The sequence below is a fragment of the Moschus berezovskii genome, chromosome 7 (assembly GCF_049115385.1).
Source record: "Moschus berezovskii isolate FMDL1 chromosome 7, NW_MosBer_1.0, whole genome shotgun sequence".
Lineage (NCBI taxonomy): Eukaryota > Metazoa > Chordata > Mammalia > Artiodactyla > Moschidae > Moschus > Moschus berezovskii.
Genome location: NC_142466.1, coordinates 37,735,978 through 37,761,570, shown reverse-complemented (window position 1 = coordinate 37,761,570; position 25,593 = coordinate 37,735,978). Strand labels below are relative to the sequence as shown.

The 25,593-nt window shown below is 39.9% G+C and overlaps 1 protein-coding gene across 10 annotated transcripts in view; it reads right to left on the bottom strand.

Moving 5' to 3' along the window:
* MPDZ (multiple PDZ domain crumbs cell polarity complex component) overlaps window positions 1–25,593 on the bottom strand; it is a 186,153-nt gene that overhangs the window by 18,931 nt on the left and 141,629 nt on the right. For all 10 annotated transcript variants that reach the window (XM_088837899.1, XM_055428220.2, XM_055428223.2 and 7 more), the window contains 12 exons: window positions 25,156–25,318; window positions 23,110–23,306; window positions 21,674–21,765; window positions 21,367–21,457; window positions 16,463–16,543; window positions 14,243–14,335; window positions 14,078–14,152; window positions 8,459–8,633; window positions 5,824–5,969; window positions 5,010–5,093; window positions 4,636–4,829; window positions 2,514–2,661 (listed from right to left, as the gene is read on the bottom strand). In XM_088837899.1, coding sequence (XP_088694025.1) covers window positions 2,514–2,661; window positions 4,636–4,829; window positions 5,010–5,093; window positions 5,824–5,969; window positions 8,459–8,633; window positions 14,078–14,152; window positions 14,243–14,335; window positions 16,463–16,543; window positions 21,367–21,457; window positions 21,674–21,765; window positions 23,110–23,306; window positions 25,156–25,318 — 1,539 coding nt within the window. The remainder of the gene's footprint in view (window positions 1–2,513; window positions 2,662–4,635; window positions 4,830–5,009; window positions 5,094–5,823; window positions 5,970–8,458; window positions 8,634–14,077; window positions 14,153–14,242; window positions 14,336–16,462; window positions 16,544–21,366; window positions 21,458–21,673; window positions 21,766–23,109; window positions 23,307–25,155; window positions 25,319–25,593) is intronic.

Sequence of the window (25,593 nt, the reverse complement as noted above, 5' to 3'; positions counted from 1 at the left end):
CTAATGTAGAGCCAAATGAGCTAAGGAATTTGGATTTTAAAAAACAAAACAAAAGCAATAAATAACCACTATTGCAACCAGTTGCTTTGCTTTCAATAGCGGAGGTACTCAGATAACACAAGCTCTCTTCTGCCACACTGCACCTGAATAGGTCTATTACGCAATATTTAAGCCATACTGCTGTAAACGTCAAATGAGAATTGAGGAAAATTTTCCTGTTGCCCTTTACAAATAAATCACAGGCATGCAAGAAATGCTATATAGTCTAATGTGGAGGCAGCAAAATGAGGTGGGTGAGAACTGGCTTTTTGGAGTCAGATACATTGGTTCATTGGAAGGACTGATGCTAAAGCTGAAACTGCAATACTTTGGCCACCTCATGCGACAAGTTGACTCACGAAAAGACTCTGATGCTGGGAAAGGTTAGGGGCAGGAGGAGAAGGGGACGACAGAGAATGAGATGGCTGGATGGCATCACCGACTCTGTGGACATGAGTTTGAGTGAACTCTGGGAGTTGGTGATGGACAGGGAGGCCTGGCGTGCTGTGATTCATGGGGTCACCGAGAGTCAGACACGAACTGAACTGAACTGAACACTGGTTTAAATCCAGTCTGTGTGATTTACTCACTGTGTGAACCTAACAGATGTCTACCTTGATAAGTTTTTTACTCTGCATTTTAAAAAACAGAAATCATTATAGGTTGCTGTTACAGAATAATCCATGTACAATGCTCATCAAAATGTCAAACACATGCAGTATTGTCAACTGTGTTGCTTCCAGTTTTTCCATTATAACAAAAGCACTGCAATGAACTTTACCTGTGTGAAATTTTTTGTGTACTGAGGATTACTGATGCAAGACTTTAAAATGAAGAATTACTAAGTCAAAACAACAAAATTAGCAGCAGTTACAAATATCAAAGCTACAGGGATATTTAAGGCTCTCATTATATACTGGCAAACTGGTTTTTAAATGAGGATTTAACTGGTTCTAAAATTATCTATGTTACATTTATGGATGCCTCCTTCTCTATCTTTGAGAGGTATTTGTCTCACAGAATTAACTATCATTTCAAATTTATCTCCTGAAGGAAGCGACTTCTCCTTAAAGAACTCTAATTATTTTATTTTTTGAAAATAACTCCAAGAAGAAATGATATTTTTAGTGAGATTTATTAATAACTAAATTTATATGTACATACCAGGTCCTATGCAAACCAGAGGTTAACAACAATATGCTCACTTGAAATCCCTCTGTGAAGCTATGCATTAAGCATAGCTAAAGAGGTTCTGACTAGAATTTGAGACCTCTGACATTATCCACGGCTGTTTAATAATGTCATGAAGTTATATGCTCATGTTACTGAACATGTACCACATGACATGGATTCTGATGGCAATAGGTTTCTAGTCAACTTTGAACTATACTTTGGGTCATAAAAACACATTTGGTAAAGGAAAACCATGAGATAAGTATTGATAGGAAATACATCTAAATTTCCAAGAACTGTATTTTTAAGTGATCATTCTGTATTTTATAACTCATTTTTAAAATTAGACTGGTGGAACAATCAGCAAATGATTCTTCATGGAATTCACTTTGGAGGAAAGAGATTTCACAATGTAAAACATATGTAAGCTTAACAACGATACCTTTGGATAGAGGTCTTATAGTTACTGAATTAACAATAGTGGTAACTGTTGAAGGTACTGCCAGGTAAATCTGCAAACTCTTCCGCATTCTTCATCTCTGGGGAAATACTGGGTTGGCAAAAAAGTTCATCTGGTTTTGTCCGTAAGATGGTACAAAAAAAACCTGAATGAACTTTTTGGACAACTCAATATAAAGATGTCCAACTTAGTGCGCCCAGTAAAGGGTTAGGGCGGGGCAGGGCAGTCCAGAAAGAATGACTTTCAGAGGTACCCTGTTTGCCCCTTCTGATCTCCCGCCTTTCTGTGGGAGCATCCCTGCCAGTATGAGATTCTCCCCTTATGCCAGAGGTCGTAAGAATACATCCAGGTATAAATATGGAGGTGGGGTGAATTGACATGAAGACATTTTTCTCTCTTTTGTGGCCTGAATATTTGCTTTTCTTTCAAGAAAAGAGCCACATAACAATCACTTTATGATAAAACATCTGCTAAGATCACAGATATTCAGTTCATAATTCTTCTTACTGTGTGTGCTCCCTCACTCAGTCGTGTCTGACCCTTTGCAACCCCAGACTGCAGCCCGCCAGGCTCCACTGTCCATGCGATTTCCCAGGCAAGAATACTGGAGTGGTTTGCCATTTCCTTCTCCAGGGGATAATACTTAAACTACTACTCTATAAACACAAAAGCACATAATAAAGAGCTGATCATAAGTGTAGAGATTTACCACTGAAGTATGTTGTCTAACATATAAATATGTCTTATTTGAGAGAACACAGTAAATAAATACTTGTTGCATGCGGCAGCTCCTCCTTCTCCTACGCTATTACACATAACCATTTATGCGCTGGATTTCTACCTTCAGCAGAGCCGCAACAGCTTCCTGCGTGGCATGGCGGACGTCTTCCCCATTCACTGTTAGTATCTGGTCTCCCTGTAGCAGTCGCCCATCAGCATCGGCAATGCCTCCTTTGACCACGTCGGACACAAACACTCCAGTATCATTTCTGCAAGTGTGATTTTAAATATCACCATTATTATTTTTTCCCAATTGTCAATGCTCATTGAATGAAAGGCGAACATTTTAGAATTGAATATTTTACTTCTATTTTTATGACTTTAAAAGTTTTATTGCTTTATCAACACTGGTGAAATTGAGAATTTTGTATAATAATAGTATCTTATGTTTTTATAATATTTTATAGATTAAACATATCTTTCATAAGCCTATTTATTCAACACTTATAAACTGTGAGTAGAAGTGGTTATTATACACATTTTATAGGTCACATAGCTACAAAATGGCAAAAATGGGACTTACGAGTCAGTCACTGGGAGAAAAATCTATTGTTCTTTCTACACCATAATGAAGCCTTGAATGGATATTGACCTGTGCCTATATAAATGTGTTGCTATTATCAACAACATCATTAACATTACTTGAAACAATGGATGCGTCTCAAGCTAAAACCATTTGTTACAATTACGTACCTTTGCTGTGATGTCTCATTTAAATCATTACAGGTCTAACCTTCATACAAGATAGGTTTATGCAAAATGAACAAATATTTAAACTTATTCCTACCTTCTTTTCATAAAAGTAAAAATAACTCAATGACTTCCTGTTGAGATATAAAGATGACCATGTAGAAACATTTAGTAAGGTTTAATTGCATTACTTCTTGCCAAGGTCTTGACCTCAAACAAGTCATTTCATCATTTGATACTGTTTTCCCATCTTTAGAATAACTGTGCTGGAATTCACTAGATTAAATATTTTTCAACATTACCTATATATACATATTTAAATAAATTAGGTATTCAATTTATGTAAATTCACCGACCTACTACCCCAGGCCTCTTAATTTACACTCTCTGTTCCCTTCAGATGGTGTGCTCTTGCCATGCTGATCCTTCTCTCTAGAATATCCTCCTTCCCCTTTTACTAGATCACCTCTCACATATCACACTTAGAGCTTCATCTCAGGCACTTTTTACAAAGCAGTTTTCCTAACCCACTTCCCTTAAATAATGTCACATGATCCCTTTCTCCTTTGCTTCCACGGATTCCTCACAATATTTCCGTCTCTCATTAATAGATTCCTTTGTTGCAAGAATATATTTAATTTTCATTTACCAAGCTGAGTTTTCAGATGTTAGCATTCATGCCTCTTTTAACTCTATTCCCCAGAAACTAATGGATCTCTTGGCACCCAGCAGGTACTCAAAATTACCAAATGCCTTTTTGTCTTGTTGCTGTTGTTCAGTTGCTAAGTCATGTCCTACTCGTTGTGACTCCATGAATGCAGCACGCCAGGCTCCTCTGTCTTCCACTATTTCTCGGACTTTGCTCAAATTTATTTTCATTGAGTTGGTGGTGCTATCTAACCATCTCATCCTTTGTCGCCCCGTCTCCATTTGCCTTCAATCTTTCCCAGCATCAGGGTCTTTTTCAATTAGCTGGCTCTTCAAATCAGGTGGCCAAAGTATGGGAGCTTTAGCTTCAGCAACAGTCCTTCCAATGAATATTCACGGTTGATTTCATTTAGGATTGACTGGTTTGATCTCCTTGCAGTCCAAGGGACTCCCAAGAGTCTTCTCCAGAAACAACACTGTTAATCAAATCTTTGGCAATCAGCCTTCTTTCAGCCTTCTTTATGGTCCAACTCTCACATCTATTCACAACTACAGGAAAAACCACAACTTTGACTATACAGACCTTTATCAGCGAAGTGATGCCTTTTTTTAATATACTGCCTAGGTTGGTCATAGCTTTCCTTCCGAGGAGCAAGCATCTTTTAATACTGACTAAAAAAAGTCTAAATCAGTATCTTCTGATGTTCCATTGCTGCGTGGACTGACAATAACTACCTACAGAATACAAGCAGTTGATAAAGATTCTACTGCTACTAGTACTCTTCAAAGAAATTTAAGTTCAATCCTTTCCAAGAAATCACTGCCTTTGCACTGATCAGTCATACCTTTTACCAACAATACTCAACCCCAGGCCTTTCCCTGGCTTCTTCTGCAGCTCCACGGTGAGGGTGTCATACACGTCCTCCTCTTTGTATGGGGCCTCATCTCTGTAGAGTGTCAGGCGCACCCTTTGTGGTGTTTGTCTTAGGACATTTATTGCTTCATCATGTGTGGCCTTCCTCAAGTCAATTCCATTTACCTGTACAGAAGTGGGACACAGATGGTGAGGAAGTAGATGAGTGGAGTAAAGTGAAGAAAGATGGAAAAGGGAAGGAGTGGGGAGAGAGAGGAAAGGGAGGGGCGAGGGGAGAAGCAAGGACCACCCTCCCCACAGTTGCCTTTCCTTTGTGGTAAAGGTCAAACGCACAGCACTCTGTACCTCTAAAATCTGATCTCCAGCCCAGAGTCTTCCATCTTTACATGCTGCTCCTTCTTCATAAACTTCATGGATAATAATGGCACCCTAAGGGCACAAATGAAACAAACCATGCTTTACTCCATCCTCCCTAGGAATGGTGAGGGGAAATGCAGTCAAAGCACACTGTACTCTTACACTGATAAGGGTTATACACTGACTACATCTGTATGTGAGTCATGCATTGAAATTCAAAGAAAAGCATAACAAGACAATTTGCTATAAGTTTTAAAGAAATTTGTATTTCTTTCAAATGATAGGGAATTTTAAAGAAAAAATTTATAAAATCCATAAATCACCCACACACTCATTTATAATAGATACACATCACCTTTCCTATCCACAAATGAAATTAGCAGATATGCCTCACCTTTCCTATCTACAAGTAGAATGAATGGCTTTTAAATGCAATTTTGACAATTAGAAATTTTTGTCTATAAAGTATCCAATTTATCAAATGTTTTCTCAGTATGGGTCTAACCCAATGATATCCAGAGTCAGTTAAAAAAAAATTAAAATATGGCAGGAACTGGTAAACTAACACAAATATTTTGAACCTAAAGCGCACAATCACAAGTATAATGAGTATTACTAAGTCAGTGTTGACTTACTCAAAGTAAATGAGCATTTGCCCTACAAATTAAAATAACAAGAAAAGATACACTTTTCTAAGTCTTTGTATTTCATTTCATACAGCTGATGGAAATTTTCTTGCAGTGACCTCTCAGGGACCACTGAAGAGGCTGCATATTTGGAGCATCTCTGACGACATCCTCACCAGCAGTGTGTCGGACCCCCCAACAATGCTCAGGCCCAGTCCTGTCCGCCCTTTGGAAATCTCAATTGTTGTTTCACAGCCTGGGATGATGGGGCAGGTTGCAGGATCAGAAGCAAAGATTGCTGGTGTTGACGACCTGCTTGTACCTAAAAGTAAGTTTAAAATGAAATACAAATAAAAATTGATCAGAAGACATATACATCAAACTCACCACACTGGTTGTCTTGGGGGATGGAGCAGAAACATGGGCCCGAGTTTGGGGACAAAGAAGACTTCAATTCCACCTTAATCTTTTAGTTGTGTTTAAAACCATCCAACAAATGATTATATCATCATTGTTACCTTAGTGTGGTGGGTACAAAATTACCTGTAAATTTTTTTCTGCACTATTATGTAATTTTTCTTTCATTACTGGAGATAATAGGTAAAAGGAATGAGAACAGAGTTGAACTTGACTGCTAGTTTCACTCTGATAGTCTATGTTTCGTGGGAGTCAAACAAACGTCTTAAGAAATTATGATTCGTAAAACTTAGAACTGAGATGTGCAGTAGAGACCTAACTCACATTCAGGGAAGACAAAACATAAAGGACATCAGTAATTCTGGTCATGGTGCCTGCCACTCATAGCTTTTTAGGTTTCTGATTTGGTTTTCCTTTTCATCCTGCCCTAAAGCATCTCTCCTTATGTAATCAAATCTGTAATCAAATCATACATGCAACCGGATTTAATATCTGAGTTTATAACACATTAAGTGAGCCCCACCTGAAGTTTCTTTCTTTATGTCTCAATGTTTTATAAACTTGAATATTAAATACTGGTGCATATATGCTCAAAATTAAATAAATAAGACTAGATTATGAAAAAATAAGGAGAATATAATCTCATACTCTGTTGTATGAGAGTCTTCGTATCATGTTTGGTGATATACAAAAAAGCACATAGCAAATAGCATATTCAGAGAAAGCTGGTATAGATTAGCTCTAGAGAAAATGTTCTTTTTAGGAATCAGAGGCAGACTAGTTTCTTACTCCTGAAATGGTAAGAACAGGTGCAAGATATTTTCCTTTATGCTATGTTTCCATTTAGCATTTTATAGGCAATGCTATTTAGGGATCGACTTAATACTGAAAAATTAGAAAATTACCATATTTTTTAACATTTTAGAGAATTATTCAGTCTTTCTAAATAAAGGATTACTTCCATTAGATGTTTATTACTTTAAGATTTTTTTAGCAATAAGGTCCAACTGTACAGTACAGGGAACTATATTCAATGTACTGCTGCTGCTGCTAAGTCACTTCAGTCGTGTCTGACTCTGTGCGACCCCATAGATGGCAGCCCACCAGGCTACCCCATCCCTGGGATTCTCCAGGCAAGAACACTGGAGTGGGTTGCCATTTCCTTCTCCAATGCATGAAAGTGAAAGTGAAGTCGCTCAGTGGTGTCCGACTCTTAGTGACCCCATGGACTGCAGCCAACCAGGCTCCACCATCCATGGGATTTTCCAGGCCAGAGTACTGGAGTGGGTTGCCATTGCCTTCTCCGATTCAATGTACTAGGATAAACTATAATGAAAAGAATATAAAAAGAATGCGTGTATATATACACACACCACTCCAGTGTTCTTGCCTGGAGAATCCCAGGGAAGGGGGAGCCTGGTGGGCTTCCGTCTATGGGGTCACACAGAGTCGGACACGACTGAAGTGACTTAGCAGCAGCAGCAGCATGTAAAACTGAGTCAGCAGAAATTAACATTATAAATCAACTATACTTCAATTTAAAAACAGACTTTTAAACCAACTGTATTACAAATGTTTTAAACTGCTGTTTCGTTAAAAACCTGTCAAAAGAACTGAATGTTTCAGTTTGGAAACGAAAAGAGCTTTTTTCTCCAAATGCAGAAAAAGCCAATGTGTTTTTAACTACTTTTTAAAAATGCCACAAAGCTTGAAATGTATTCTTTTACTGAAAATCAGTGTGATTTTTCTGAAAAAGAACCTCAAAAGAATAATTTGCCTCAATGTACGAGACTGTCATGTTAATGACATGTGAAACTGTCATCCCAAGCTCCACATTCAACTATTTCATCTACTTCGTCCTCTTCGACAGTATCTGCTGTTTACACCCAAAGGAAGAACTCATATCCACTGTGTACATGTGGCAATGCATAACATTTCAGGAGTCTGATATAGTGCCAGTCAAAGTTGATTCTACCAATGAAGTGGTATCATGGTATCCATATTAAAAATGAGAATACTGATGTTCCAAGAAGTTACATTACTTGCTCAGTAGTATAAACAAGGAATGTACAAAATGAGGTATCTCATGTATTAGTAAGATACCTGGAGTCACAGATACTCTTAGCAAAAGATCTTTGGAGAGCAAAGAGTATCACTCCTTTGTCTTAGAGATGGGCGAGCAGTGGCTCAGAGTGCCTGGATGGGTTTCCCAAGGTTGTATGGCTGATTAATGTACAGCACCAGATCCCTTCTCTTTACACCATCCTTTCACCAGAAGGCTGTGGGACTATGGCCTATCAAGCAGTGGACTACATACAGGCAGATGGCTCTCAAGTAGGGACTTGATACCGAGTCTGAACATGCCATGTGTGAGAACTAGCAGGAAGCCCTTACTTCGCATGGGCTCTGGTTCCGGAGAGGTAGACGGTGGGACCACTGGAGACTGGGGGCTGATCTTTTTTTCTCCGTTGGCTGTACCAGTTCCTGAAGTAGAATCCTGGGAGTCTGGATTCTCAGCACGAATCGTCAATTTCACTTTTGTCTTTGCGGTTTTCAGAAGGTTAATAAACTGGCAGGGTGTTGGTATGGAGGAAAAATAAAATTAAAGGCAAGTTAGTAGACTTACACACAAAAAAGCCACTATGACAGCTGTAATTGGAAACATCTATGATTGAGAGAAGAGTCAGAGGAAAACTTTTTCCCTGTCAGGATGCAAAAGGTCAAGAATGGCTGTGGGTTCTAGTTTTTAATTTCCTGATACTGATTAAGGCCAAAAAGTCTACTTCAGACTATATTCTTCATTATATAAGAAAGGGCTTTCACTTGTAACATTTCTAATTAATATTGTTCATTTCTCTGGATATTACAACCTTAGAAGAATATGGGGTGCTTTACCCACTTCTGGTCATAGCAAACACCTTCTTCCAACAACACAAGAAAAGACACTACACATGGACATCACCAGATGGTCAATACCGAAATCAGATTTATTATATTCTTTGCAGCCAAAGATGCAGTAGCTTTGTACAGTCAGCAAAAACAAGAACAGTAGCCGACTGTGGCTCAGATCATGAACTCCCTATTGCGAAATTCAGATTTAAATTGAAGAAAGTAGGGAAAAATCACTAGAACATTCAGGTAAGACCTAAATCAAATCTCTTACAATTATACAGTAGAAGTGACAAATATATTCAAGGGATTAGATCTGATAGACAGAGTGCCTGAAGAACTACGGACAGAGGTTCCTTCCTGACATTGTACTAGAGGCAGTGATCAAGACCATCCCCAAGAAAAACGAATAGCAAAACAGTTGTCTGAGGAGGCCTTACATATAGCTGAGAAAAGAGAAGTTAAAGGCAAAGGAGAAAAGGAAGCACATACCCATCTGAATGCAGAAATCCAAAGAATAGCAGGGAGAGGTGAGAAAGCCTTCCTCAGTGATCAGTGAAAAGAAATAGAGGAAAAAAATAGAATGGGAAAGAGTAGAGGGCTCTTCAAGAAAATTACAGATAATAAGGGAAAATTTTTTGCCCATTTCACACAAAAATGGGCACAATAAAGGACAGAAATGGTATGGATCTAACAGAGCAGAAACATTAAGAAGAGGCGGCAAGAATACACAGATCTTCATGACCCAGATAATCACGAGGTATGATCACTCACCTAGAGCCAGATATCCTGGAATGTGAAGTCAAGTCGGCCTTAAGAAGCACCACTGTGAACAAAGCTAGCGGAAATGATGGAATTCCAGCTGAGCTACTTCAAATACTAAAAGATGATGCTATGCAAGTGCTGCATTCAATATGCCAGCTAATTTGGAAAACTCAACAGTGGCCAAGGACTGGAAAAGGTCAGTTTTCATTCCAATCCCAAAGAAACTCAATGCCAGAGACTGTTTAAACTACCACACAACTGTACTCATCTCACATGCTAGCAAAATAATGCTCAAAATTTTCTAAGCCAGGCTTCATTAATATGTAAACCATGAACTTCAGATGTTCAAGCTGAACTTAGAAAAAGCAGAGGAACCAGAGATCAAATTGCCAACATCTGCTGGATCATCAAAAAAGCGAGAGCTCCAAAAAAACATCTACCTCTGCTTTATTGACTGTGCCAAACCCTTGACTATGTGGATCACATCAAACTGTGGAAAATTCTTAAAGAGATGGGAATACCAGATCACCTGACCTGCCTCCTGAGAAATCTGTATGCAGGTCAAGAAGCAACAGTTAGAACTGGACATGGAACAACAGAATGGTTCCAAATAGGAAAAGGAATAAATCAAGGCTGTATATTGTCACCCTGCTTATTTAACTTATATGCAGACACATCATGTGAAATGTCAGGCTGGATGAATCACAAGCTGGAATCAAGATTGCTGGGAGAAATACCAATAACCTCAGATATGCAGATGACACCACCCTTATGGCAGAAAGCAAAGAAGAATTACATAGACCCTTGACAAAGGTAAAACAGGAGAGTGAAAAAGTTGGCTTAAAGCTCAACATTCAGAAAACTAAGATCATGGCATCTGGTCCCATCACTTCATGGCAAATAGATGGGAAAATAATGGAAACAGTGACAGACTTTATTCTTTGGGCTTCAAAATCACTGCAGATGGTGACTGCAGCCATGGAATTAGAAGATGCTTACTCCTTGGAAGAAAAGCTATGACTAACCTAGATAGCATATTAAAAAGCAGAGACATTACATTGCCAACAAAAGGTCTGTCTAGTCAAAGCTATGGTTTTTTCAGTAGTCATATATGGATGTGAGAGTTGGACTATAAAGAAAGCTGAGCACTAAAGAATTGATGCTTTTGAACTGTGGTTTTGGAGAAGACTCCTGAGAGTCCCTTGGACTGCAAGGAGATCCAACCAGTCCATCCTAAAGGAGATCAGTCCTGGTGTTCATTGGAAGGACTGATATTGAATCTGAAGCTCCGCTACTTTGGCCCCCTGACATGAGGGACTGACTCATCTGAAAACACCCTGAAGCTGGGAAAGACTGAAGGAGGGAGGAGAAGGGGATGAAAGAGGGTGAGATGGTTGGATGGCATCACCGAATGGATGGACTGAGTTTGAGCAAGCTCCAGGATTTGGTGATGTACAGGGAAGCGTGGCATGCTGTAGTCCATGGGGTCACAAAGAGCTGGACATGATTGAGGGACTGAAATGAACTATTTCTGTTTCTATAGACAACCTGAAGCAGCTTACATAAACATTTTTAATAAAATTGGAACATTTACGTTAAAAGCAAGATAAAGAAAACTATGCAAGAGAAGAATCAAGCCAAATGGACATGGGTGGGTTAAAAAATAAAACCTACACAATTATTAAAAGTGGTGCTGGAAAGACTGGACAGCTACGTGTGAAAGAATGAGAACACCTTCTAACACCGTACACAAAAATAAACTCAAAATGCATTAAAGACTTAAATGTAAGGCCAGAAACTATAAAGCTCTTAAAGAGGAAAATAGGCAGTACACACTTTGACATAAATCACTGCAAGATCCTCTTTGACCCACCTCCTAGAGTACTGGAAACAGAGAGAAAAATAAATAAATGGGACCTAATTAAACTTAAAAGCTTTTGTATAGCAAACAAAACTATTAACAATATAAAAAGACAAACCTCAGAATGGGAGAAAAAATTGCAAGCAAAACAACTGACAAAGGATTAATCTCAAAATACACAAGCAGCTCATACAGTTCAATAATAGAAAAATAAAAACAGTCCAATCACACATTTGGCAGAAGAACTAAAGAAGATATGTAAGAAGATGGCCAATAAATCCATAAAAAGATGATCAATATAGCTCATTATTAGAGAAAAGAAAATCAAAACTACAATGAGGTATCAACTCACACCAGTCAGAATTGCCATTATTAAACAAAAAAACAAAAAACCACAAGGAAAAATGCTGGAGAAGACGTGGAGAAAAGGAACCCTCTTGCACTGTTGGTGGACATGTAAATTGGTACAGCCACTATGGAGAACAGTATGGAGAGTCCTTAACAAACTGGGAATAAAACTACCAGATAAAAACCCAGCAATAAAATCCAGTGATCACACTACTGGTTTATACCCCGAGAAAACCACAATTCAAAAAGACACATGTACCCCAATGTTCAATGCAGCACTATTTACAATAGTTAGGACATGGAAGCAATCTATATATCCATTGACAGATGAATGGATAGAGAAATTGTAGTGTGTACACACACACACACAAACACACAGGAATATTAGTTAGCCAGAAAAAGGAACAGATTTGAGTCAGTTGTAGTGAGGTGGATGAACCTTGAGTCTGTTATACAGAGTGATGTAAGTCAGAAAAACAAATATATATTAACGCATATATATGGGATCTAGAATGGAGAAGGAAATGGCAACCCACTCCAGTGTTCTTGCCTGGAGAATCCCAGGGATGGGGGAGCCTGGTGGGCTGCCATCTATGGGGCTGCACAGAGTCGTACATGACTGAAGCGACTTAGCAGCACCAGCCGCAGCATGAGATCTAGAAAAGTAGTACTGATGAACTTAGTTAGAGGAAAGAATAAAGATGAAAACATAGAGAACAGACTTGTGGACAGAGTGGGTAAAGAGAGGCTAGGAGAAACTGGGAAAGTAGCACTGCCATATTTATACTATCGTGTATAAAATAGATAGCTAACAGGAAGTTGCTATATAACACAGGGAGCCCAGAATGGTACACTGTGATGACCTGGAGGGTTGTAATTGGCGTGGGAAGGCTCAAGAAGGAGGAGATACATATACAGTTATGACTGATTCACACTGATGTGTGGCAGAGACCACCACTATACTGTAAAGCAATTTTCCTCCAAAATATATTTTAAAATGAAATTTAAAAATTCACAAACTGAATTTTAAAATGATTTAAGCATCTTTCTGGCCAGTGTAGAAATGGACACAGTGGCACACCAAATCTCAAAGAAATACAGTTTTGTTTTTTTTTTCTTTCCTAGCACTTATGAAAGGCTCAAGTGAAACTCCCAGTAAGTACAGTATTAAGATCACTTTTGAGAAGGAAGAAACTCAGGCGTAAATAACTATTTATCCACAATAAAAGTTATAAATTTAATGTCTGAACTTAAAATCTGTTTATAAAGCAATATACACAGTGGATATTTATAGAAGCAAATCCATAGACAGTATATTAAAAAGTAGAGCCATCACTTTGCCAACAAAGGTTCTTATAGACAAAGCTATGGTTTTTCCAGTAGTCATATGGATGTGAGAGCTGGACCATAAAGGAGGCTGAGTGTGGAAGAACTGATGCTTTTGAATTGCAGTGCTGGAGAAGATTCTTGAGAGTCCCTAAGACAACAAGCAAATCAAGCCATTCAATCCTAAAGGCAATCAACCCTGAATATTCACTGGAAGGACTGATGCTGAAGCTGAAGTTCCAATACTTTGGCCACTAGATGTGAGGAGCCGACTCATTTGAATAGACCCTGACAATGGGAAAGATTAAGGGCAGGGAATGAAGAGGGCGATAGTGCATGAGATGACTGGATGGTATCACTGACTCAGTGGACCCGAGTTAGAGCAAATACAGGGAGATACTGAAGGACAGGGAAGCCTGGTGTGCTATACTTCATGGAGTCACAAAGAGACAGACATGACTTAGTTCCTGAACAAAAACAACATAGGAGCAAATATTCATTAAAAATATTCCTTTGGTTTTAATACTAAGTTGACATTGTTTAGAAGTTTCAAGTTTTCCTACCAGAAAACTGAAATGATATTTATCAAAAATGCCCACTGAATACTGAATTTATCAGGTAACAGGAAAAATAATTAATATCATCTTAATTAGAAAACAGAAAATAAAAATTAAGTACTTTTCAAATCACTTCTCTTTCTTGTAGATATCTAATATAGCTACACAATTTTGATTCCCATGACTGACCCCCACCCCTAGACACACACACTTAGCCATTTCCAAGGATGAGTTCACAGTACCATTTCCTTTCTTTTGGATAAGTACCTTTTCAACAGGATAGCCAACAACAACTTCATCATCTACAGCCAAGATCTGATCTCCAACTTTCAGCCGTCCATCCTAGATGGAAACATGGAAATTTTTGAGTGATTTTACAGACAGAATTCCCTTCCTCACCACTGTCTTACTGTAAGAAGGGCGAGGCCTCACCTTGGCTGCTGCCCCGTGCTCTGTTAGACTCTTTATGATGACCCCACTGAGTGTATCTTCTTCACTTATGGCAATGCCCAAACCCCCCTGATCCTACAGAAACAAAAACAGAAACACTTAGGAAATGTGAAACATGAAATTTATCCAAACAGAAAGGTATGTGACCGAAACTTCTGAACATCATCTTCTTACTCAAAGGCTAGAAAAGCAATTAAAGGTGTTCTAAAATCCACTTTTCGAAAGCCCCTTTTCTGAAGCAAATTTCGAATTACTTTAGTGGGATTAAATTTCTCCTCCATCAAATATTCAAATGTTCTCATTCCTCCCCTATGTCTAGTATATCTAGTACTCAGTCGTGTCCGACTCTTTGCGAACCCATGGACTGCAGCACGCCAGCCTTCCCTGTCCATCACCAACTCCCGGACCTTGCTCAAACTCATGCCCATCGAGTTGGTGATGCCATCCAACCATCTTATCCTCTGTCGTCCCCTTCTCCTCCTGTCTTCAATCTTTCCCAGCATCAGGGTCTTTTCTTTCCAGCACATATACCAAGTAACATATCTCTAGTCACTTCATCAATAGATTCAGAAAATAAAAACGTATTCAACAACTTAATGAATGTACGTTTGAGAATTCAGTTCTGTGTAATTGGTCAAGTGACTCAAAACCAAAGCACACTCCTGCCTCCTTTTTCTGGCTTAGACATAACCACTAATACCGGTCCTTGCATGCCTGTTCTGCTATCCCTTATCCTTCAGCAGACAGGCTGCCCTGACTGCTCATGTTCTGTGCTTTCTGGGGCTAAAAATCCAGACTGGTTACTTCAAAGACTCGGGTTTTGATTTGCTACAGAATGAAAATCCTCTCAACTCAAGAATCCAAAGACTTACCCTGAAAACCTGCCAAGGCTAGAAGAGCTACACGTACTTTGGTTATATTTTCCATACTTCCCTTTATCAAAACCAGGTGTTCCATAATGTTGGCTTTTACCTCTTCCTAAGATTTATATGAATAAAATTTACCATAGGGTAGTGAATATTTTCATTCTGCTTAGAGCAACTTCCCTCATTATAGTTTCCATCCAGGGAGACAGAAAGCAAGAGAGAAAGAAGTTTACATGAGAGCCACACTTGCCTCTGGACTTTTAGGATCATGGCATTAAGGTAAAGTTTCATCATCATTTTAAAGATTCTGAACACTGCTGCTTTGCTGACAGAGACGATTAATGCTTGATGACATTCCAGACTGTCACTGCTCATCCTCCCTACCACCACTCTTTTCATGTTCATAGAGACAATTACACAGGTTTATGGTAAGAAGAACTCAGCTATAATATACTTGCCGGCTAGATTTGGAAATCTGGATATGTTACTTAACATCTCTAAACTTCTATTTTCTAATCTCCAAAAAACCTGAATAATTAAAAAGCTTGCTATGAGGATCAAGTGTAGTAAAGAAAAGGCTTGAAAGCCTGATACACTATACCAAAGTGCTCTTATGGTGCCCTGCCTTGGAGTGGGGAGTCTCGGAGGAAGCACTCCTTTCTGCTGCAGCATTACACACAAAATCCCTCTGTCCCCCCATGCCACCTCCTCCCTTCCTCTCCTCTTCCCTGAGCATGTCACTGCTCTTTCTGTTTAGTCTGTTCATCCACTGTCCACCTGCATTCCAGCATGAGCCTGCAGCACCTAAAAGCACTTACAGGATTCTGTTCAACAAACCACCTCTTTCAAGTGGTCACCTGAATCCAAGGTTCAGATATTTGCAAAAGCAAATACCTCAACGATGCCTGTCAGTGAGACTTCAAGGCATTTGGGCTTTCGGTCTGACAAAGGACAAAGCCTGTAACTTGTTTCTTTTTTTATTTTGTCCATAGCAAGTCCTTGTAAATAAAACATGAAATCACTAAATGTCATACCTTGGGATAATCATAAAGGCAGGAGAAGCTGGGCCCCTGCTCAAGTATCAATTAGCACAATGGTTATCAAACATTAGTGCACACTGGCATCATGGAGAAGGCTTATTAAAACATGCGCTGTGGGCACACTCCAGAGCTGTTCCTTCGAGAGATCAGGGTGGGCCCAAGCACCTGCAGTTCTAACAAGCTCTCAGGTGATGCTGATGCTGCCGGTCTGTGGAGACTAGTTTTGGGAATCAGTGAATCAGAACACCAGCGTAAAGGTCCTCACGTCATTTCAGTCTAATTCAAAGCAGATTTACCTTAGGAAGTTCTAGATGTTGCACGTTCGTCAATGAACTGAGGTCAACAACCACGTCAGAAGTAGTAACACTCGGTTCACCCTGGCAGAAGGAAAGAAGTGACAAAATAGGCAAATGTTATGTAGTTTTGCTTGACCAAATAGTTGTTTACTGTTGCTGTCTAGTCACTAAGTTGTGTCCGACTTTTTGCAACTCCGTGGACTGTAGCCCACTAGGCTCCTATGTCCATGGGATTTTTTAGGTAAGAATACTGGAGTGGGCTGCCATTTCCTAACCTGGGGGATCTTCTTGATCCAGGGACTGAACCCATGTCCCCTGCATTGGCAGGTATTTACTGCTGAGCCACCAAGGAAGCCTCAAAGGGGCCACTTAATTAACATTATTTCATATGTTGTATTCCATCATTATAATTTTAATACTTCATGACATTTATGAACATTGTATCTTAAAAATATGAATGAGGTGTGATTCAGTCAGTTCAGTTCAGTCGCTCAGTCGTGTCCGACTCTCCGCGACCCAATGAACCACAGCACGCCAGGCCTCCCTGTCCATCACCAACTCCCGGAGTACACTCAAACTCATGTCCACAGAGTCGGTGATGCCATCCAGCCATCTCATTCTCCGTCGTCCCCTTCTCCTCCCGCCCCCAACCTTTCCCAGCATCAGAGTCTTTTCCAGTGAGTCAACTCGTCTCATGAGGTGGCCAAAGTATTGCAGTTTCAGCTTTAGCATCAGTCCCTCCAATGAACATCCAGGATTGATCTCCTTTAGGATGGACTGGTTGGATCTCCTTGCAGTATAAGGGACTCTCAAGAGTCTTCTCCAACACCACAGTTCAAAAGCATCGATTCTTTGGCGATCAGCTTTCTTCACAGTCCAACTCTCACATCCATACATGACCACGGGAAAAACCATTGCCTTGACTAGACGGACCTTGGTTGGCAAAGTAATGTCTCTGCTTTTTAATATACTATCAAGGTTGGTCATAACTTTCCTTCCAAGGAGCAAGCGTCTTTTAATTTCATGGCTGCAATCAGCATCTGCAGTGATTTTGGAGCCCCAAAAAATAAAGTCTGACACTGTTTTCACTGTTTTTCCATCTATTTCCCATGAAGTGATGGGACCAGATGCCATGATCTTTGTTTTCTGAATGTTGAGCTTCAAGCCAACCTTTTCACTCTCCTCTTTCACTTTCATCAAGAGGCTTTTGAGTTCCTCTTCACTTTCTGCCATAAGGGTGGTGTCATCTGCATATCTGAGGTTATTGATATTTCTCCCAGCAATCTTGATTCCAGCTTGTGCTTCTTCCAGCCCAGCGTTCCTCATGATGTACTCTGCATAGAAGTTAAATAAGCAAGGTGACAATATACAGCCTTGACGTACATCTTTTCCTATTTGGAACCAGTATGTTGGTCCATGTCCAGTTCTAACTGTTGCTTCCTGACCTGCATACAGGTTTCTCAAGAGGCAGGTCAGGTGGTCTGGGATTCCCATCTCTTTCAGAATGTTCCACAGTTCATTGTGATCAACACAGTCAAAGGCTTTGGCATAGTCAATGAAGCAGAAATAGATGTTTTCCTGAAACTCTCTTGCTTTCTCCATGATCCAGCGGATGTTGGCAATTTGATCTCTGGTGCCTCTGCCCTTTCTAAAACCTGCTTGAACATCTGGGAGTTCACGGTTTACATACTGCTGAAGCCTGGCTTGGAGAATTTTGAGCATGACTTTACTAGCGTGTGAAATGAGTGCAATTGTGCGGTAGTTTGAGCATTCTTTGGCATTGCCTTTCTTTGGGATTGGAATGAAGACTGACCTCTTCCAGTCCTGTGGCCAGCGCTGAGTTTTCCAAATCTGCTGGCATATTGAGTGCAGCACTTTCACAGCATCATCTTTCAAGACTTGAAATAGCTCAACTGGAATTCCATCACCTCCACTAGCTTTGTTAGTAGTGATGCTTTCTAAGGCCCACTTGACTTCACATTCCAAGATGTCTGGCTCTAGGTCAGTGATCACGTTATCGTGACTATCTTGGTCGTGAAGATCTTTTTTGTACAGTTCTTCTGTGTATTCCTGCCACCTCTTCTTAATATCTTCTGCTTCTGTTAGGTCCATACCATTTCTGTCCTTTATTGAGCCCATCTTTGCATGAAATGTTCCCTTGGAATCTCTAATTTTCTTGAAGAGGTCTCTTGTTTTTCCTATTCTGTTGTTTTCCTCTATTTCTTTGCATTGATCACTGAGGAAGGCTTTCTTATCTCTCCTTGCTATTCTTTGGAACTCTGCATTCAGATGCTTATATCTTTCCTTTTCTCCTTGGCTTTTCACCTCTCTTCTTTTCACAGCTATTTGTAAGGCCTCCTCAGTCAGCCATTTCGCTCTTCTGCATTTCTTTTCCATGGGGATGGTCTTGGTCCCTGTGTCCTGTACAATGTCACGAACCTCCATCCAGAGTTCATCAGGCACTTTATCAATCAGATCTAGTCCCTTAAATCTATTTCTCACTTTCACTGTATAATCATAAGGGATTTGATTGAGGTCATATCTGAATGGTCTAGTGGTTTTCCCTACTTTCTTCAATTTAAGTCTGAATTTCGCAATAAGGAGTTCATGATCTGAGCCACAGTCAGCTCCTGGTCTTGTTTTCGCTAACTGTATACAGCTTCTCCATCTTTGGTTGCAAAGAATATAATCAATCTGATTTCGGTGTTGACCATCTGGTGATGTCCATGTGTAGAGTCTTCTCCTGTGTTGTTGGAAGAGGGTGTTTGCTATGACCAGTGCATTCTCTTGACAAAACTCTATTAGCCTTTGCCCTGCTTCATTCCGTGCTCCAAGGCCAAATTTGCCTGTTACTCCAGGTGTTTCTTGACTTCCTACTTTTGCATTCCAGTCCCCTATAATGAAAAGGACATCTTTTTTGGGTGTTAGTTCTAAAAGGTCTTGTAGGTCTTCATAGAACCGATTAACTTCGGCTTTTTCAGCATTACTGGTTGGGGCATAGGCCTGGATTACTGTGAGGTGTGATTAGAGAGCAATTATTTTGGAGCACAGAAACATAAAATACTTCACAAGACAGAATGGATTTACTCTACAATGATGCCTAATAGTAACCCAGCTCCGAACAGTGCAAGCACTGACATACAGAACACCAGCAGAGGCACCGTTCACTATGTTTTACTGTGCTAGACATCAAGTGATTGTAGGAGCTATTAAATGTTTTAACTGAAGGTTATTAAAATCCATTTTCTTGAAGGACATTTTTGGTGCAACTCATATGAAAATGAAATTTTCTCCTTTACAATCTTGAAACACCACTGACTCACTCAGTTCCCCATTATGATCAGTGCGTCAGTTCACCAGCATGAGACAACGATTTGCGTATCTTGTGTACAAAAAAGCCTAATGTTTAGATATTAATTTAGGGAAGAGAGTTTCCAATTCTACACCTTTTCCACTGATAGTATCATACTTCCTCTAATTTTAAGTTTTCATTCTCTACCTCCTTTTACTCATTCTAAACAAAGTAAACACAAAACTTTCACAAAAACTCTTAATTTGTGTCATCCTCTGGCCACTGCCTCCTCTTTCCTAATTTCTTATCCACCATTTGCTTTCTAAAAATCACTAATAATCTTCTAGTTGGCCAATACAACGAACCCTCTTTATTCACCTTCTCACTTGAGTTCCCCACAGTATTCAAGGCTGTGCTACACACCCTTTCTCAATGGGGCCCTCCTCAGCTGCTGTGCGACCCACACACCTGGTTCTTCATTTTGGACCTGTTAATTTTCCTTACAACTGACATCACACAATTCTGACCTGGGCTCTCATCTTTTCTAAATGTCCTCCACAGACAGAGCCTGAGCTCCCATGGCTCCCAAGTTGGCATCTATGGGGATTCATCTCTAAACTCCAGACCAAATGTCCCCATGAACACTTCTACCAGGCTTTCCAAAAGACACTTCATTCTTAAGTTGCCTCAGAGAGAAAATTCTCTATTTTACTTGCTTCTCTTTTTAACGTTTTCTATTCTGATAAAAGTTAAGCACCTATTAAGTCACCAAATCAGATATCTGGAAGCCTGGTACATCTCGTCTGTTTCATTCTCCAGCCTATGCTCAGCCCCCAAATGGTACCTGGTGTAAGTGAATATACCTGTTGGATGAATACATTCTCAACCAGTCATTTTTCCTCACTTAATATATTTAGCTAGGGATGAAGTAGTATCTATTTGGGTTCTAAAGACCTGACACAACCATCTCTCCTCTCTTTTTTATTTTTGGGCATCCGTTCATATCTATCCCGTGAATTACTTTAATTCTCTTACTCCCTTCAACTTAAGTGCTCTGTCCTGCAACCTGTGATTTTTCTCTGTACCATTTCCAGAGTTCTTAAAAATAATCTTCATTCTTTGAGTCTGCAAAGATACAGCCTAAAAGACAAGGTCTGCATGGTGATCCTCATGATCCAACCCTACCTGTTCCCTGTCTCCCACTGTTCAGCAGAGCTCTACAGTTATCAGTTCTCTGCATTTGCCAGAGCCTCCAGCCCATTCCTCAATCCATGCCCTCTGCTTGCAATGTTTATGTTCCCCAAGACATCTACTTTCAATGAACACCTCATGTGCAATCTCCCCTAGTTCTCATTCTCTCCCCAGAGGTAAAGTTGTCAACTCCTGTTCTACCTTCATTATTCCCTTGACAGGCTCTACTACTAGGCTTCATGTAAGCAGTGCTTGTTTACATGAGTGTTCCATAAACTAGGCTATAAACATATTGGGGATCAAGGGGATCAAGAGATTTATTTCTCTCTTATATCCCTGAAAGGGCTCTATAATTGTTAGCTAAATTAATAAGTGATGCATAAACTAAAGCTTCCCAGAGAAACAAATATAAGCTACAAACCTCCTTATTTTGAAGATTCTCTGGGGTAGCAGGTGAAGGTTCCACTGTATGCCCAGGACATACGGCCATCTGACTCACTGCATCTTTATTTCTAAAGGAAAAAAAGCACTAACCTGTAATATCATGACCATTTATACTATTTTCATTCTTCAGCTTGAAGACTCAGATGATTAGACAAAATTCTGTAGCCACAAAGACATGGAACTACAACACTTACACATTTGTATATGTTTCATTTTTATTCAAAAGAATCAGAATTGGACAGCTAAGGAAAAATATTTATAAACCAGGAAAAGAAAATGCTCACCTGATAAAAATTATTTTTACTTTAGAAGGGGCACATTTGATGATTGATGAAGCATTCTGATGACTTCTTCCATATAAAATTTGACCATTGATCTATGAGAAATAAATATCATTAATTGAACCCAGAATTTTAATTTCACGATTTTTTATCTCCTTTCTAATTAAAAGGAGTTCCCTAGTGGCGCAGTGGTAAAGAAGATGCCTGCCAATGCAGAATATGTATGTTTGATCTTCTGGGTTGGGAAGATTCCACAGAGAAGGAAATGGCAACCCACTCCAGAATGGTTGCCTGAAGAATCTCATGGACAGAGGAGCCTGGTAGGCTACAGTCCATGGGCTCACAAGAGTGAGATAACACTTGACAACTAAACAACAACAATCTAATGAAAAGCACATTTTTTTTCTTCCTTTAAAATAGTACATACATTTTCTTTCCCAGAACATGAACCTGACTTTGATGCTGAGTTAAGAAAAAGCTCATGTTGAAAGCCAACATTAAAATTCCATGCATGTAGTCTGATCTCCGTGGACTAACGAGGCATCACTTGGACTGACGACAGGAGAGTATCCAGGCAGGCAACAAGCGTCTAGAGTACTTTGCACAAGCAAGGGCACTGCAGAGGCACCTGTGATCAGCACAGACCATCCTCGGAAGGCCTGACTACCACAGTTCACAGTTAATGTCAGAACTCAAGGCCTGGGGGTAGGCCACTGGGAGAAGCAGTGCTGGTGTATTCAGGCTTCAGGCAGTGGAAGGTGCTTAAGCAGCGCACTACCTGGTGGAAACTGCCAGTCATCCTGTCAGTCAGACCCTGCTGACTGAGTCTTCCTAGTGAAGAGGGAAACACAGGAGGCATGGGAAAATGTGCTAAAGCAGTGTAAAGACACGTGGATCCCAGCCTCTAGGAGGCAAGGACAAAAAATCAAGCAAACACAATTCTAAACATGATAAAAGGACAGTCCGCAAGTTTATTTTGCTTGGTGGGCTGAATTACTGGTTTTGTGTTTTAGCCTTAAATTCAACCCCACAACAATCCACCCCCATCAAGTCTACCATGAGGGATTCAACTTCTAGAAGATCCAGTGATCAGTCTCATTACAGGGGCATGACTGGTCATTTGGTTTTTCAAAAGCTCCTAATAAAAGTGCAGCACACACACAAAAATGTTTTTGAAGTGTGATCTTTATTACTGTCTTGGGGCAAAAATTTTTTCTGGTGCTACACGGTCACAACCTTTAATGGAAGTTAATGGGAACATGGGTGGTACTTAGTAGAGATTTGGTCTTGAGACAAATTTGCTGCAATGCATCTTTGTTATTAGGTGAGTGATAGTTTTCTCAGTCACCATATGAGACCCAGGTGGGTTTTCTGGAAACTGATGGCTCTGTCACACTAATTCAGTGGGAGTAAATGCAGTGTTTGCATTAAGAACTTACCTCTAGAAGCTCATCTGCAATCTGCAGTTGACCATCTTTCCCTGCTGCTCCATTTGGATCAATTCCCACGATAAAAACACTCATCCTCGATCGATCTTTGTTCCCAGCAAGACTCAGACCCAAACCACTACGACCTTTCTCTAGTTCTATCATGTGAAGCTCACCAGTGAGGGTTCCGTAACGTTCTCTGATATTTTCTGCACACAACAAGAACAAAAAACCACAGGGAGTAAGATAATTCACAGCCAAATGCTTTACTCTGGAAGGTTATTGAGAATGGCATTATAAGCTCATGACTGTACCAAAATATAATTCTTAGCAGTTAAGGAAAGCTAAACAGACTGGCCTCCTGGGCGTCAAGACTGGTTTTCTAGAGCACCTAAATTTTGAGTAGCTTTTCTGCCTCTAGGATGCAGAGAGTATGGTGTCTGACTAATCAATTCACCTGAGGTGAGCAGACCCAAAGGAGTGATCCATGTGATCACGTGAATAAGAGTGATCCATGTGATCACGTGAATAAGCTCTCCAAAGACTGTGATTAAAACAGAAAGTTACTTTATCATTTGCAGAGAACAGCACATCCAGAGGATCTGTCTTCCCTGGTCAGGGGAAACTTTTCTCCCACAGTAACACGGACACTGTACATTGCATCATGCTGGGTGGTACTTGGTACACAGATCCAGATTAGATGGAATGGGTTTTCTTATTGCACAACCAAGACACATGGAGGTACCTGTTCTCATTAAATGAGACCTTTCATATCTCCCATCTCCAATGTTCAAAAGGTAGAGTTTACTCTGTAATCTGGTAGGTGTCCCAGGCCCAGATGAACAACCAGCCAGTAGCTAACACTAACCACCAGGCACATGAGGGAGTTAATAACCTGTATTCTTGAGCCATTAAGTTTTGGAGTGGCTTGGAATATGATAATAAGTAACTGAAACATCCCATTTCATGTTTTCCTCAGAGTACATTCTGGCCAGTTTGATGGACTAACAAAATATTCTAATTTCATTAGAAATAAGACTAAGAAAACTGCAAACTTTACAAATCATCCCTTAGAAAATCTTACTAAAGGGTTAATGTCATGCATTCTGTATTAATTCTAATTGCATCAATTTCATAAACTGCTATTCCCAATTCCTTCTAGAATCTAGCAGCACAAATTTTATACTCTGTTCTTCCCCAAAGCACATACCACAGTATTCTTAAGGAAAACAATTACATTTTTTTAAATGAAAATTTTTAAAGCACTGACACATAACTTTGGGCTAACCTCTATAAAATGGCTTATTTCGTTAGGAAACAGAGACACTCCCATGATTCTAAAAACTGCCTTCAAATGATTCCTGTGCATCAGGCATCATGCTCAGACATTATCTAATTAACCCTTAGGAACCTGAGGCAGAAAGCGCATTTAAAAAGGGGGATAACCACCACGCTACAACTTAGAGGTCGTTAAACAACTTGCCAAATGCCCCAAGTTTTTAATCTCAACACTTAACACTGTGTTACTGTGTTAGTATGCTGCTGCTGCTGCTGCTGCTGCTAAGTCGCTTCAGTCGTGTCTGACTTGGTGCGACCCCATAGACGGCAGTCAACCAGGCTCCACCGTCCCTGGGATTCTCCAGGCAAGAACACTGGAGTGGGTTGCCATTTCCTTCTCCATGGTATAGAAATACCTAAATTCCAGGCTGTTCAAACAGCAACAACAAATAGATTTTATAATGAGGAATCTGAGGCCTAAAAGGGGTAAAGCTCTGTTGGAGACCATGAGAGGGGAGATCCAGTACAGCTTCTGAGAGAGTGCCCTGACCACCTCAACATGCAGAAAAAGGCAAAGTGGGCTTGAACAGGGTTGCAGATTTAAAAAACAGAAGAATGTGATTTCATGCCTCAGTAATGTGTGTTATATTCAAGTACAACAAACATTAGTTTTTTTTCTACAAAAAACTGCATTATGTGTAACTGAAGATGAAATGTACTTAAGCCTGGAGAGACCCAGATACCTCTTACAAGTCAATGCATTTGAAACAGACAACTTACTCCAGCTGTAACCAAACTCATCCTCTTCGTCCACATCTTCTGACGTTTCATCTGCAGATGACAGAGCGTGATCCCCACTCATTTCTGCCAACACTGGAGGCGGGGGTGGAGGTGAGTGGCACAGAGGAGGCTTTTCTGGCTCCGATTCTGACTGACTGGGCACCTGTGGGAACAAGAAGAATGCAATGGGTATGCGCAGTCTAAGGAAGGAAAACTCAAGGAAAAGAAATAAGACTGCAACATCAAAAACCAAACTACTAGCTTTAAAATATCAAACATATTAACAATGGGAAAATACACATATATAAAAATGGCAGATAGGATTCAGGTAAAGCTTAAATACACTAAACAAATCAGTATGTTCAGAGCATGATCTATTAAACGATTACATGGTATTTTAAGCTGAAGAATTACTCAGTTTGCAGGCTTAAATAACTG